The sequence below is a fragment of the Carcharhinus amblyrhynchos genome, unplaced genomic scaffold (genome assembly GCF_965287045.1).
Source record: "Carcharhinus amblyrhynchos unplaced genomic scaffold, sCarAmb.v2.hapA chromosome_172, whole genome shotgun sequence".
Lineage (NCBI taxonomy): Eukaryota > Metazoa > Chordata > Chondrichthyes > Carcharhiniformes > Carcharhinidae > Carcharhinus > Carcharhinus amblyrhynchos.
Window position 1 is genome coordinate 298969 of NW_027649912.1, and position 13954 is coordinate 312922.

The window sequence follows — 13954 nt, forward strand, 5'->3', positions numbered from 1 at the left end:
TTTGTTTCATGTAGTGACGGCTCCAGGGAAATTATAAAACATTCACAGAAACAGTAACAGTGCTGGAGATGGTGGAAGATTTATTACACTGAATGGCTGTGTGAGTTAAGGTCCATGGAAAACATGTCTGTATTACTGAATCTCCATCCTCCCTGACACAGATCCCATGTCCCTGGCCTGTGGTCCATGGGGTTCCTCATCATGAAGCATCTGGTCAACATTGTATTGCATCACACTTTGTTCAAAGCTTCTCCACTCTAACTCCAGGTTGTAGAGAACACAGCACAACACCAGGACATTGAGACCCTCGCTGGGTATATTGAATAGTTCCATCAGATCTATCTTTAGAAACCCTCCGGCCTGCTCAATGGTCACCCCAGTTGCCCTGTTGCAGCTGTTGTGTTTCTCCTCTGTAACTGAGTTTGGGTTACACACAGGCACAATTACTCAATCCTTCAGTGGGTAGAGCTGGTCTTCATTTTTTCATGGGATGATGGTGTTACAGGGAATACCAACACTTGTAGCCCATTCCCAATTGCCCTTGAGAAGGGGGTGGTGAGCCATCTTCCTAAATTCTGCAGCCGCCTGGTACAATGCCATTCGGAAAGGACATCCAGGATTATGATGCCACAGTAGTGATGGTAATGCAATACTTTCCAAGTCAGCATGGTGTGTGGCTTGGAAAGGAATCTGAAGCTGGTTGATGTTCCATTCTTCTGATATCCTTGTCCATCTCGGTGATAATTAGTACACATTTAGAACATGCTGTCTCAGGAAATGTGGTGAGTTGCTACAATCCACCTTGTACGTGGTACACACTGCTGGCACTGTGTGTCAGTGATGGAGAGAGTTAATGTTTAATTTGGTGGATGGCCTGCTGGTCCATTCAGCTCCTCTGACACGGATGAGCTTCTTGAATATTTCTGAAGCTGCACTCATTCCAGTAAGACGAGCGGATTCCATCACACTGCTGACTTGTGCCTTGTTGATGGAGAACAAGCATTTGGGAGACAGGAGGTGAGTTGCTCATCTCTGAATTCCCAGACTGTGATCTACCCTTGGAGCCACAGTGTTTACAGTTCAGTGTCTGTTCAATGGTCCCAGTGCAGCCCCCACCACCCAGATGTTGGTGGTCAAGGATTCTGTGATGGTGCTGTCATTCAATGTAAAGGGAATGTGGTTAGATTGCCTTGTGTTTGAGATGGTCCTCTCCTGGCACACAACATACTGAAGCCAAACTTGCGATTTATCAGGTTAAGCCTGAATGGTCTTCAGCCCCCGAGCTCCGATGAAAAGTCCAGACTCGAAGGGTTCGCTGTTCTCTCTCCACAGAAGCTGTCAGGATGCTGGGATTTTCCAGCGTTTTCTGTTTTGTTCAGGTCTTGCTGTTTATGGACATGGACTGCTTCAGTATCTGAGGAATTGTGAACAGTACTGAACATTGTACAATCATTAGTGAGCATCCTCACTCTGACCTTATAATGGAAGGAAGGACATTGATAAAGCAATTGAAGGTGGTTGGGCTTCAGACATCACCCTGAGGAACTCCTGCAGTGATGATCATGAGGCATTGGAAGGATTCCACATTTTCTGATGATCAAGAGCAGACTGATGGATTAGTAATTCACCAGATTGGATTTGTCCTGTTTTTTTCCCCATTGTCCGGTAGATCCAGTGTTGTAGCTGTACTGGAACAGCTTGGCTCGGGGAATGGCTAGTTATGGAGCACAATTCTTCAGTACCATTGCTGGGGTACTGCCAGGCTGACAGATTTTACAGTACACAGTGCCTTCAGTCATTTCTTTACCTCACATACAGTGAATCAAATTGATATCTGTAACGCTGGGGACCTCAGAAGGAGGCTGAGATTAATCATTCTACTCAGCACTTCTGGCTGAAGGTGGCTGCTAATGTTTCAGCCTCGTTGTTTGTACTGATGGTCTGGGTTCCCTCATCAGTAACGATGGGATTCTTGTGGCTTGTTTCTGGAATCATAGAATTCCCAGAATGCAGGAGGCCATTGGGCCCATCGAGTCTGCACCAATTTTTAAGAAGTATCTTACCCAGGGCCTGTCTCTGAAACTCCACATATATGGCCCACTGATCCCCCTAACCTACACACCCTGAGAATGCTAGGGACAACTTAGCACAGCCAATCAACCGAACCTGCACATCTTTGGACTGTGGAAGGAAACCGGAGCACCCGGAGGAAACCCACACAGACACGGGGAGAATGTGCCAACTCCACACAGACAGTCACCCAAAGTCGGAATTGAACCCTGCTCCCTGGCACTGTGAGGCAGCAGTGCTGACCACTGTGCCACCGTGTCACCTAATGTAACCGGCATATCCAACATTTGTTCCATGTCTAACACTATTTATGAGTGGATATGGCAGGACTGCAGATCTCTGATCTGATCCAGAGCTCGGTTTATCATATGCTGCTTCCTCTCTCTGGGCTGCAAGTGGCCGTGTGCTGGAGCTTCGCCAGGTTCACATCTCATTTTTAGATACACCCAAGTCTAATTTGTTAATATATGTAAAGACAATTAGCCACAGTAACACTGTACTGATTGCTGGGAAAAGCCACTGTAAGCTTCCTCTAACTGAAAGAGTACAGTTCACCCACTCCAGTCTGTCTCACAGATAACTTCATATCCATGCTGCCACTGTCTGTTTTATTTCATGGTCTTTAATTTTACTGCCAAGCTGGTTATGTGTCTATTAACAGTGGACAGTGTTTCTAACACGAATATTGATAGCTATGGGACTTGTAGTATCATTATTTGTGTTATTAAAAACACTGCCGATTATTAATAGGGATATAATTCTGACTATTCTGTTCTGTGATTATTACCATTGACAGCTGAGCTGAGTCTTCAGCTCATTAATTCACGAGTTCATAAGATACAGGAACAGAATTAGGCCATTCAGCCCATCGGGCCTGCTCCGCCATTCGATCATGGCTGATATGCTCCTCATCCCCATTTTCCTGCCATCTCCCCATAACCCTTCAACCCATTACCGATTAAAAATCTGTCTAAATCCTTTGTAAATTTACCCACCGCACTTTGGGGTAGTGAATTCCACAGATTCAGAACCCTTTGGGAGAAGTAGTTTCTCCTCAACTCTGTTTGAAATTTGCTGCTCCTTATCCTAAGATGAGGATTTCTCATCCTAGAATGTCCCACCAGCGGAAGCTACTTTATCCATACCTTTTATCATCTTCTATATTTCAATCTGATCTCTCCTCATTCTTCTAAATCCCAGAGAGTCTGAGCCTAAACTGTTCGATCTCTCTTCATACGACAAACCCTTCACCTCTGGAATCAATCTAATGAACCTCCTCTGAACTGCCTCCAATTCCACTACATCTTTCCTCAAATAAGGGAACCAAAACTGTGCACAATATTCCAGGTGGGCCCTCACCTTGTATCGCTGCAACAATACTTTCTTACTTTAATATTTTATTCCTTTCATTCACATTCACTTCCTTTATTATCTGCTGTAGCTATATGCTAGTTTACTGGGACTCATGAACGAGGACATCCACATTCCTCTGCACCGGAGGACCTTGAAGTCTCTCCCCATTTGGATAATAAGTCACTCTGCCATTTCTCCAACTGAAATGCACGACCTCACACTTACCCACGTTAAAGTCCATCTGCCCGATTTTGGCCCACTCTCCTAACCTATCTATATCCATTCTTATTTCCTCATTGCAACTTACTGTCCCACCTCCTGGGGTATAAGAATGATGAAACAAATTGCTATCACTGGTTTGTCTACTGGTGAAAACCACCTGTTTACCTCTCAAAGTATGTTTTTGTTCAATTGTTCATGGATAGGGGTGTCACTGGCAAGACCAGCGCGTGTTACCCACTGCTACAGGCCCCTCGGGGATGTGAGGGTAATTAGTGATGGGCAATGAATGCCGGTCTAACCAGCAATGTCCACACCCTGCACCCACATTTACTGCAGATTGGCTCAAAAACCCATCAGCAGCAAACATGGGAAAGAAACGGCCTGTGATTGGAGGAGCAGCTCCATACAGATTCTTCCATTCAAACTGAACTGTGTGACTGAGATTCTGGAAACTCGCTCCGGGGGCCGCACTGAGGGGCTTCGAGGGTCACATTCACCCCTTGGTCCACACGTTGGACAGCCCTGGGCTCGAGCATGTGTTTGATGAGTGAGGAACAATTTATGTGTTTGGAAAGAGAGCAAACATCATCAGGGAATGAGTGAAGAAGAGTGGAGACATCCAGGTCTTACCATCCTTACACCAATGGAAGATGAAGTGCTGGATCAGGAAGGCCTGGGGACAGAGTGGGTCATTACTGCTGGTGAGATGGGTTGAGTGGGAGGCCTAATGAATGGGCACAGGAGAGTGTCTGGTGAGGACAAAACATAGAGCTTGTGTATCCATCACTGGTCACAGAGAGCAGTCTGAAGGACGTATTGGGGTCAGAACAAAATAACTAGGAGCAGCAGAAGGCCATTCAGCCCCTCGAGCAGACTCCATCACAGCTGTTCTAATTGTAGTCACAACTTTTTCCCGTCGCTCCCTGTAACCCCTATTCACTCCTCAATCCAAAATCATTCCTAACTCAGCCTTGAATATATTCAATGACTCTGCCTCCACTAGTCTCCAGGGAAGAGAATTCCACTGACCAGCAACCATCTAAAAAATAAATTCTCCTCATCTCAGTTTTAAGGGACTGACAATTACATTTTAAAGACTGTCCCCTTGTCCTGGACGAGAAGAAACAGCCTCTCAGCAACTCCTCTGTCTCATCCCCTCAATACGATCACCTTTTAATCTTCTGAACTTTCACAGATTTTGCTCCAATCTGCTCAAATTTTCCTCATAAAATAAACCTCTCCATCCCAGGAATCAGCCGTGTGAACTTTCTCTGAACTGGTTCTAATACAATTCTATCCTTTTTTACGTAAGTAGCTCAACACTATACACATTACTCAAGTTGTGTTCTAATGAAGGACGTGTAATACTGCAGCAAAACCTTCTTACTCTTACCTTCCATTCCTATTGCAATAAGAACATTAAGAAACAGGAGCAGGAATCATCCATTCTGTCCTTCAAATCCACTTCATCATTCAATGTGACCATGGCTGATCCTCTGCTTCAACACCATTTCCAACATTATCCCTGCATTCCTTGATTCACCAGCATTCTAATGGGAAACAAATACCCCTCATCTCAGCCTAAATAACTGCCCCTTATTCTCAGACTGTGTCCCAGGTTTCAGACCCTCCAGCAAGGGGAAACATCCTTTCTGAATCTGGCCCACTAAACTCCGTAAAATAGTGTCGGTTTGAATACGTTCAGCTATCATTCTTCTAAAGGCCTGAGAATAAAGTGTTTTTGTTCCTCAGAGGACAACCCATCTGTCCCTGGACCTATTTTAATGAACCTTCTTTACATGCCAAGTACATCTTTGCTTCAGTCAGGAGACCAAAACTGTCCACAATACTCCAGGTTGGTTTCAGCAAGGCTGCATATAATTACAGGAAGACATCTTTTTCCTCAACTCAAATCCTCTTAGAATAATGTCTAACATACCATTTGTTATCTTAACTGCTCTCATCTTCGCTTTCAGTGCCTCATGAACAAGGACATCAAAATATATTTGGAGATGTCTTAATGTCTGTTTTTCCTACACAATTAGATAACCTCACATTTTTCCACCTTGTAGTCCAGCTGGCAAACATCTGTCCACTCCCTGAGCCTCTGCACATCCCCTTCAAACATCATTGCATCCTTCTCACAATTCAGATTTCCACATGGTTTTCTATTATTCGCAAATTCGGAAATATTACATTTGATCCCCACATCCATATCATTGATATAGATTCTGAATAGCTGCCGTACTCCACTAGTTCGAGGTTGTCAATCCAAAAACAGGTAATTCTCTCACAGCACCAGGTTAAAGTCCATCAGGTTTATTTGGAAGCAAACGCCACTAACTTGCTACCAAATAAACCTGCTGGACTTTAACCTGCTGTTGTGACACTTCTTACTGTGTTTGTCCCAGTCCAACGCCGGCATCTCCACATCATAACCCAAAAATAACCCATTTATTCCAACTCCTTGTTTCTGTCCACTAACCAGTTCTCAATCCATGCTGGTATATTGCTCCCAATCCCATATGCTCCAATTTTCTTTAATAACCTCTTGTGAGTGAACCATGCAACTACAGAATCCCTCGTGTGGGAGGTCGTCATTCCACCTATCAAGACACTCTGACGGAGTATCTTACCAAGGTCCGCTCCCCATAACCTCACAAATTTACAAGGGCTAATCCACCTAATCTACACATCTTGGGAAACTAAAGACAATTTTATCATGGTGAATCCATCTCCCATGCATATCTTTGGAGTGTGGGAGGAAACCGGAGCACCCAGAGGAAACACACACTGACATGGGGAGAATGTAGAAACTCCACACAGTCACCCAAGGCTGGAATTGAACCCGGGCCCGTGGCTGTGATACAACAATGCTAACCACTGTGTCACCGTGCCAGCCTTTCATAAATCCATGCTGGCCCTGTCTAATCCTGCCATTAATTTCGAAGTGTTCTGTTCTCACTTTCTTTATTATAGATTATTATAGGATCTTCCATACTCTCACTGTCAGACTAATAGACCTGCAGCTGCCCGGTTTCCTGTAACTCCGCATATGTTGCTAATCCTCCTAACCTACACATCTTGGACACTAATGGGCAATTTAGCACAGCCAATCCACCTAACCTGCACATTTTTTGGACTGTGGGAGGGAACAGGAGCAGCCGGAGGAAACCCACACAGACACGGGGAGAATGTGCAAACTCCACAGACAGTCGTCCAAGACTGGAATGAATCCGGGTCCCTGACGCTGTGAGGCAGCAGTGCTAAAACTGGTGCCATATCTTTGTTTAATCTAATACAATCCTTGAATTAGTAATGGCTGGAACACTTCTGCTGCTGTTTCTCAAATGAAAGGAAACTATTTTTGTTGGAAACGCCACACATTTACACATCACCATGTCTAAAACAGCTTGTTTTGTGATTGGCTCTGGAACGTACTTCTCCAAGAAATTACTTGAATACATTCTGTGAACTAATCTTCTATTCAACTTTTGACAATCCGAGTGATTTATACAGTAAATGGAAGAACCCATAGGAGCATTGACCTACAGAGGGATCTGTGTGTACAAGTCTACAGATCCCTAAAATGGTAACACAGGTGGATGAGGTGGTGAAGAATATATTAATATTTCATTGAGGACTATGGCTACGAACACTGTCCACTCAGGTTCGTTCTTACTCACATCTGAACATCACACCCCAGGCATCTTTCTCCACACCCATTTCAACATCCTGATCTTCACGTGGGGGGGGGGCTACTCCTCTTACCGGTCTAAGGCTGGGTCTGTAAAGACAAATGCCTCCTTGTCCGTATATGTTCAGTTCAGACCTCTTACACACTCTCACACTCTTTCATCACAGATGAACATCTACTGCACCTACTGTACTTTGACCCATTCTTTTAAGTTTGGTGATCTATTCCGGGGCTCTGGTCATTCCAGAGTTTAACCACTGGCTGCAGGGGAAGATCCCATTCAGGCAAAGCTGGCACCAGATTTAAAGGCAGCCAGCAGCACTTTTAAAGGCTCTGAAGGGAGCAGTGAGGGAGCCCTGGTTAATGAACAAAGGCAGAAGGCAGATTAAACCCAATTCACTGACACTTCCCTGGAAATTCTCAAGGCTATATCGGTTTGGAGGGAGGTTCTGTTCCCTCAGGACTGGAGGAGGAGACCTGTCACCCTGAAGCTCCATGTAACAAATTGTCTGTCTCTATTGGAGAGAAATATTAATATTTCATTGGGGACTGTGGCTACTAACACTGTCCACACGGCAACATCACCAACTCCCAGTTGAAATATCGATACATTTCCAACCATTATCTTCACAGAATTGTTACGGTTCACAATGAGGCCATTTGGCCCATCGTGTCTGTACTAGCTCACCAAATTAGCATTAGGAATGTGTGTCATTCTCCAGCCTTTTTCTCGTATCCTCGCTCATTGTTTATATTCAAATAATCATCTAATTCCTTTCTGACTGTTTCGATACAGCCTCCCTCCACCACACTTCCCGGCTGTAATTCCAGACCCGAACCACTGGCAGTGTAGTTATATTACAGCTGTATGAAACTTTAATTGGCCACATGTGAATATTGCTTGCTGTTCTGCTCACCTCACTACCAGAAGGATGGGGATGCTTTGGAGAGGCTGTAAAGAAGGTTTACCAGAACATTGCCTGGCCAAGGAGGGTTGTTATGAGGAGAGATTGTATAAACACGGATTGTTTTCAGTACAAAAAGGGAGGCTGAGGGGTGACCTGATGGAGGTTACACAATTATGAGAGGCATCGACATGGTGGACAGTCAGAGACTTTTCTCCAGGGTGGGATGGTCAACTACAAGAGGGCACAGGATGATGGTGAGAGGGGCAAAGTTTAGGGGAGACGTGTGGGGAAAGTTTTCACACAGAGGGTGGGGTGTGGAATGTACTGCCAATGGAGGTGGTGCAAGCAGACATGTTACCAATGTTCAACACACATCTTTATAGACACAGGAACAGGAGACAGAGGAATAGAAACCATGTATGGGCAGTAAGTACTGGGTCTGAATAAGGATTAGGAGTTAGGCTTGGTGGGCCGAAGGGCCTGTTACTGTGTTCTGTGGCTCTTTGTTCTTCTTCATGGATGAAGATTAAAATCACCCGTGAATATTGCAGTTTGTTTTTACAAGACCCCATTATTATTTCCTGTGGATTGTGTCAGAGATTCTGAATATTGTTAGGGGCCTATAAATGATTCCCACAAGTGACCTTTTAACTTTGTTAATTCTTATCTCTACCCAAACTGATTCTGTATCTTGATCATTGGAACTAAGTTCACCTCTCGCTGCTGTACTGTCATCTGTTACTAACAGCGAGTCTCCACCACCATGTCCTGTCCTCCATTTACTGTCATCTACTCACTCTCCCCTCCTTTCACAAATCAATGGATGCTGTGTCCGGGGAGAGCTGTGCACATCTGAGGAGGAGGAGAGAACCTCAGAGGGTGAACCATAACATTCTTCCCCCACTCCCTCAACATAAGGATCTGTGGGACTGACATCCCATTGCTCAGGGATCAGAGAGAGAAGCAACAGGAGTCAGAGGAAAAACAATTTTCCTTATTCATAACTGACACCAATAGTAATGGGCAGTGTTTTTTATACAAATACCAGTGGTGAAATTATATTGTTGAATATTCAGTTATTATAAACACAATCTCACACAGTCTGCTACTTACTCCAGTTTCTGTATTTTATAGTCCGGATTCCTCAGAGCCACAGACAGCCGTTTCACTCCTGAATCTCCCAGTTTATTGTAACCCAGATTCAGATCTATCAGTGAGCGGTTTGTACTGAGAACAGAGGCCAGGTCCTCGGCACAAGAATCTGTGAGATCATTATCCCAGAGACTGGAGATCAGAGAGAGAAAAATAACAGGAATCAGGGTAAATCCACAGTGTTTTTAAGAATAAGATCATTAACAATAATAATGTACAGTGCGGGACATTCAAGAAACACAACTTCAGTTCATACAGAAGGCAAAATTATATTAATGCTGTAAATCTGAAATATGAATAAATATGTTGGAAACTCTCATCAGGTCAGGCAATATCTGTGAAGAGAGAAACAGATTTAGTTTCAGTTCAATCAGCTAAAATTAGAACTTGGAAGTAGCAGTGAATTAAATTGTTTGAAGTGACAGGGAGCTGGGGATGGTCGGGTGACAAGGAAAGAATAAAATGGAAGTGTCGGAGTGATTAAATGATAAAAAGGATGATGGTGAAAGGGAAGAGCTCAGGATTCCCATGTCCTTACCCTGAGTCACAGGGAGGGACATGGGATGGTCAGTGGCTCAGGAATGGAGTGTGTAGTGGGGTTGAAGATGATGAGAGAGAAACCTTTTTCACACTGCCAGTGGTTCGGGTCTGGAATTACAGCCGGGAAGTGTGGTGGAGGGAGGCTGTATCGAAACAGTCAGAAAGGAATTAGATGATTATTTGAATATAAACAATGAGCGAGGATACGAAAAAAAGGCTGGAGAATGTCACATATTCCAAATGCTAATTTGGTGAGCTAGTACAGACATGATGGGCCAAATGGCCTCATTGTGAACCGTAACAATTCTGTGAAGATAATGGTTGGAAATGTATCGATATTTCAGCTGGAAGTTGGTGATGTTGCCGTGTGGACAGTGTTAGTAGCCATAGTCCCCAATGAAATATTAATATTTCTCTCCAATAGAGAGAGAGACAATTAGTTAAATGTAGCTTCAGGGTGACAGGTCTCCCCCTCCACTCCTGAGGGAACAGAACCTCCCTCCAAACCGATATAGCCTTGAGAATTTCCAGGGAAGTGTCAGTGAATTGGGTTCAATCTGCCTTCTGCCTTTGTTCATTAACCAGGGCTCCCTCACTGCTCCCTTCAGAGCCTTTAAAAGTGCTGCTGGCTGCCTTTAAATCTGGTGCCAGCTTTGCCTGAATGGGATCTTCCCCTGCAGCCAGTGGTTAAGCTCTGGAATGACCAGAGCCCCGGAATAGATCACCAAACTTAAAAGAATGGGTCAAAGTACAGTAGGTGCAGTAGATGTTCATCTGTGATGAAAGAGTGTGAGAGTGTGTAAGAGGTCTGAACTGAACATCTATGGACAAGGAGGCATTTGTCTTTACAGACCCAGCCTTAGACCGGTAAGAGGAGTAGCCCCCCCCCACGTGAAGATCAGGATGTTGAAATGGGTGTGGAGAAAGATGCCTGGGGTGTGATGTTCAGATGTGAGTAAGAACGAACCTGAGTGGACAGTGTTAGTATCCACAGTCCTCAATGAAATATCTGTATTTCTCTCCAATAGAGAGAGAGACAATTTGTTACATGGAGCTTCAGGGACAAAACTTAGTAAACGTGGGGCACTGGGAGGAGATGGGACTCCATGAACCCCAAAGCCGGTATGAGGACCAAACCCTCAACATTAGCATCATTCCACATCACACTCCAGACACCAAACCAACTGAACTAACCAACTCCACACAGAACCAGAACGGACACATTAATATCTGACAGGTTAGGGGAATCCGACCACTCAGGCAGCACAGGCAGAATCACAGAATTGTTACAGAGCAGAAGGAGGCCATTCGGCCCATTGTGTCTGTACTGACTCTCCGAATGAGCAACTCACTAAGTGTCATTCCCCCACCTTCCCCCAAAACCCTGTGCATTCCAGAGCTTAACCATTGGCTGCAGGGGAAGATCCCATTCAGGCAAAGCTGGTACCAGATTTAAAGGCAGCCAGCAGCACTTTTAAAGGCTCTGAAGGGAGCAGTGAGGGAGCCCTGGTTAATGAACAAAGGGCTGAAATGGCAGAAGGCAGATTAAACCCAATTCACTGACACTTCCCTGGAAATTCTCAAGGCTATATCGGTTTGGAGGGAGGTTCTGTTCCCTCACGACTGGAGGAGGAGACCTGTCACATCAACCCAAGCAAGTCTGGATAGAAACTGCCGAGGGCCAGAGCAGGCAGCACGTGGCTGCAGTGAGGCAAAAGGATCAATAACCTGATATGTTCTGACAAGGTGAGCGTTAAACTTACAGGCTGATATGTGAATAAGGATGGAAGAGAAATTGTGGAAAGAACATCTCCACCCAGACACTGGCAATGTCCAAACAGCAGCATCAATCTTCAGGAACATGTCAACCTCTCTGTGAAGGGTTCCGGTCAGTCAGAGATGACTGCTGCACTGCCCACACTGAGTGACCATCCTGGTGGGCCCATGATGGGCAGTCTGGCAGCACCATAGGCTTGTGTGTGTCTTTGATGGGTGAGTAACAATGGAAATTTATGTGCTTGTAGAAGAGGGCACAGAGCGTCAGAGAAGGAGCCAAGAGTGAGAGTGTCTGGATTGTGTCATCCTTATGCCAATGGAAGATGAAGTGCTGGAGCTGGGAGACCTGGAGGCTGGGTGGGCAATCACTGATGGTGAGATGGGTTGTGGATCCAGAGAGAGTGAGTGAGTGATGGGCACAGGAGGGGCTCTGCTGCTGAGTCCAAAACCTGGTGCTTGTGTGTTCACCATTGGTCAGATGGAGCTCTGGGTTAGGAACAGTCTCCAGGACATGTTGGAATGTGAATTACCCTCTAACAATCTTCACTCTCTCACAGATCAACAGCTGTGGTGAGCGGGAGACAAGTGTCTACCTTGGAAGAGGAGGGGTCCTCAGAGGGTGTTCTGTTACATTATTCCCCATAACATCCGCCAGAGCAGATACTGTCTCACACGAGTAGCAAAGGGGTTACAATCTGGCAGCACAGGACAGCACACACAAACCCGAGCAGCTGATGGAGGCAGCAATAGCTGAGTTCACTCACACTCTTGAGGGGAGAGGGCAGAGCCAGCTTGTGGAGGGTGAAATGTGACTGGAGTCTTTAACAATACAGCAGATACTGGAGCTGCAGTGTAAGGTATTTTAACATCCGGTGGAGTTTCCAAAGGCTGTGTGTATCCATACACAAAGGATGGAGGAGTCAATCCAGACCAGCAGTGTTACCATATCTCAGGTATGAACACAAATAACATCCTCCACAGAGAGATTGGTGACCTTCATGGAGAGTCACATCCAGCATATCACCCACAGCAAATACACATGAGCTGCATGTTCTCACCACCTCCAGGAGCTCTGTGGGACACGGGCTGTGGGAGGGATGGGAAAATGTGCCTGGAGTCACTGTCAGGACTTCCCAGCTGAACAGGGAGGGTCCAGTTTGTCCTGAATGGATAGAGGAGCGGCTGCCTGCAGCATTTGGGAGCTCCTCTCAGGATGTCCCTGGTGTGGGCAGTGGGTCCTCTTCTGCTCCGACTGGAACACAAACACCTCATGAAGCTGTGATCACGGAGACAACTCCAGTATCTGTGCAGAGGATTCACAGTCAGCTGGATCCTTCCAGGATTCAGGAAATCCGAGGACAAAGGCCACAGTCATCGAAATTCCCAGAGGAGAGAGATAAAGATCCTGCCTGTAACTCAGGGGAAAGTGCAGGGATGGGGGTGGTTGTCATGGTGGGGTTGCTTCCTTGGGTTTCACAGGGTTATACTTTGTTGTTACCGGTCACTTTGTTATGTTTGTATTTTCAGTAAATTCAGAGATGGAACACCACTAAATAAATCCTTCACCATATTACTGGGTCTTTAACAGTTCACTGGGAATGTGAGATGGGAAATACAGCACTGAATGAGCTCAATACAATTCCAATGTCTTTGTTTCATGTAGTGACGGCTCCAGGGAAATTATAAAACATTCACAGAAACAGTAACAGTGCTGGAGATGGTGGGAGATTTATTACACTGAATGGCTGTGTGAGTTAAGGTCCATGGAAAACATGTCTGTATTACTGAATCTCCATCCTCCCTGACACAGATCCCATGTCCCTGGCCTGTGGTCCATGGGGTTCCTCATCATGAAGCATCTGGTCAACATTGTATTGCATCACACTTTGTTCAAAGCTTCTCCACTCTAACTCCAGGTTGTATCGAACACAGCACAACACCAGGACAGTGAGACCCTCACTGGGTATATTGAATAGTTCCACCAGATCTATCTTTAGAATTCCTCTGGCCTGTGCAATCGTCACACAATTTGTCCTGTAGCAGCTGTTTTCTCTCTCCTCTGTGACGGTGTTTGGGTTACACACAGGCACAATTACCCATCCCTTCAGTGGGTAGCGCTGGTCTTTATTAATTATTTCAGGGGATGATGGTATCACGGGCAATGCAAACACTCACAGCCCATCCCCAATTGCCCTTGAGAAGGAGGTGGTGAGCCATCTTCTTAAATTCTGCACAG

The 13954-nt window shown here is 45.4% G+C and overlaps 1 protein-coding gene across 1 annotated transcript in view; it reads right to left on the reverse strand.

Annotated features, from left to right (window-relative positions):
• The window catches only part of LOC145338784 (NACHT, LRR and PYD domains-containing protein 3-like), a 72078-nt gene that overhangs the window by 35627 nt on the left and 22497 nt on the right, over positions 1–13954 (reverse strand). The window contains exon 6 of the mRNA XM_080183177.1: positions 9364–9534. Within this exon, the coding sequence (XP_080039303.1) occupies positions 9364–9534 (171 nt within the window). The remainder of the gene's footprint in view (positions 1–9363; positions 9535–13954) is intronic.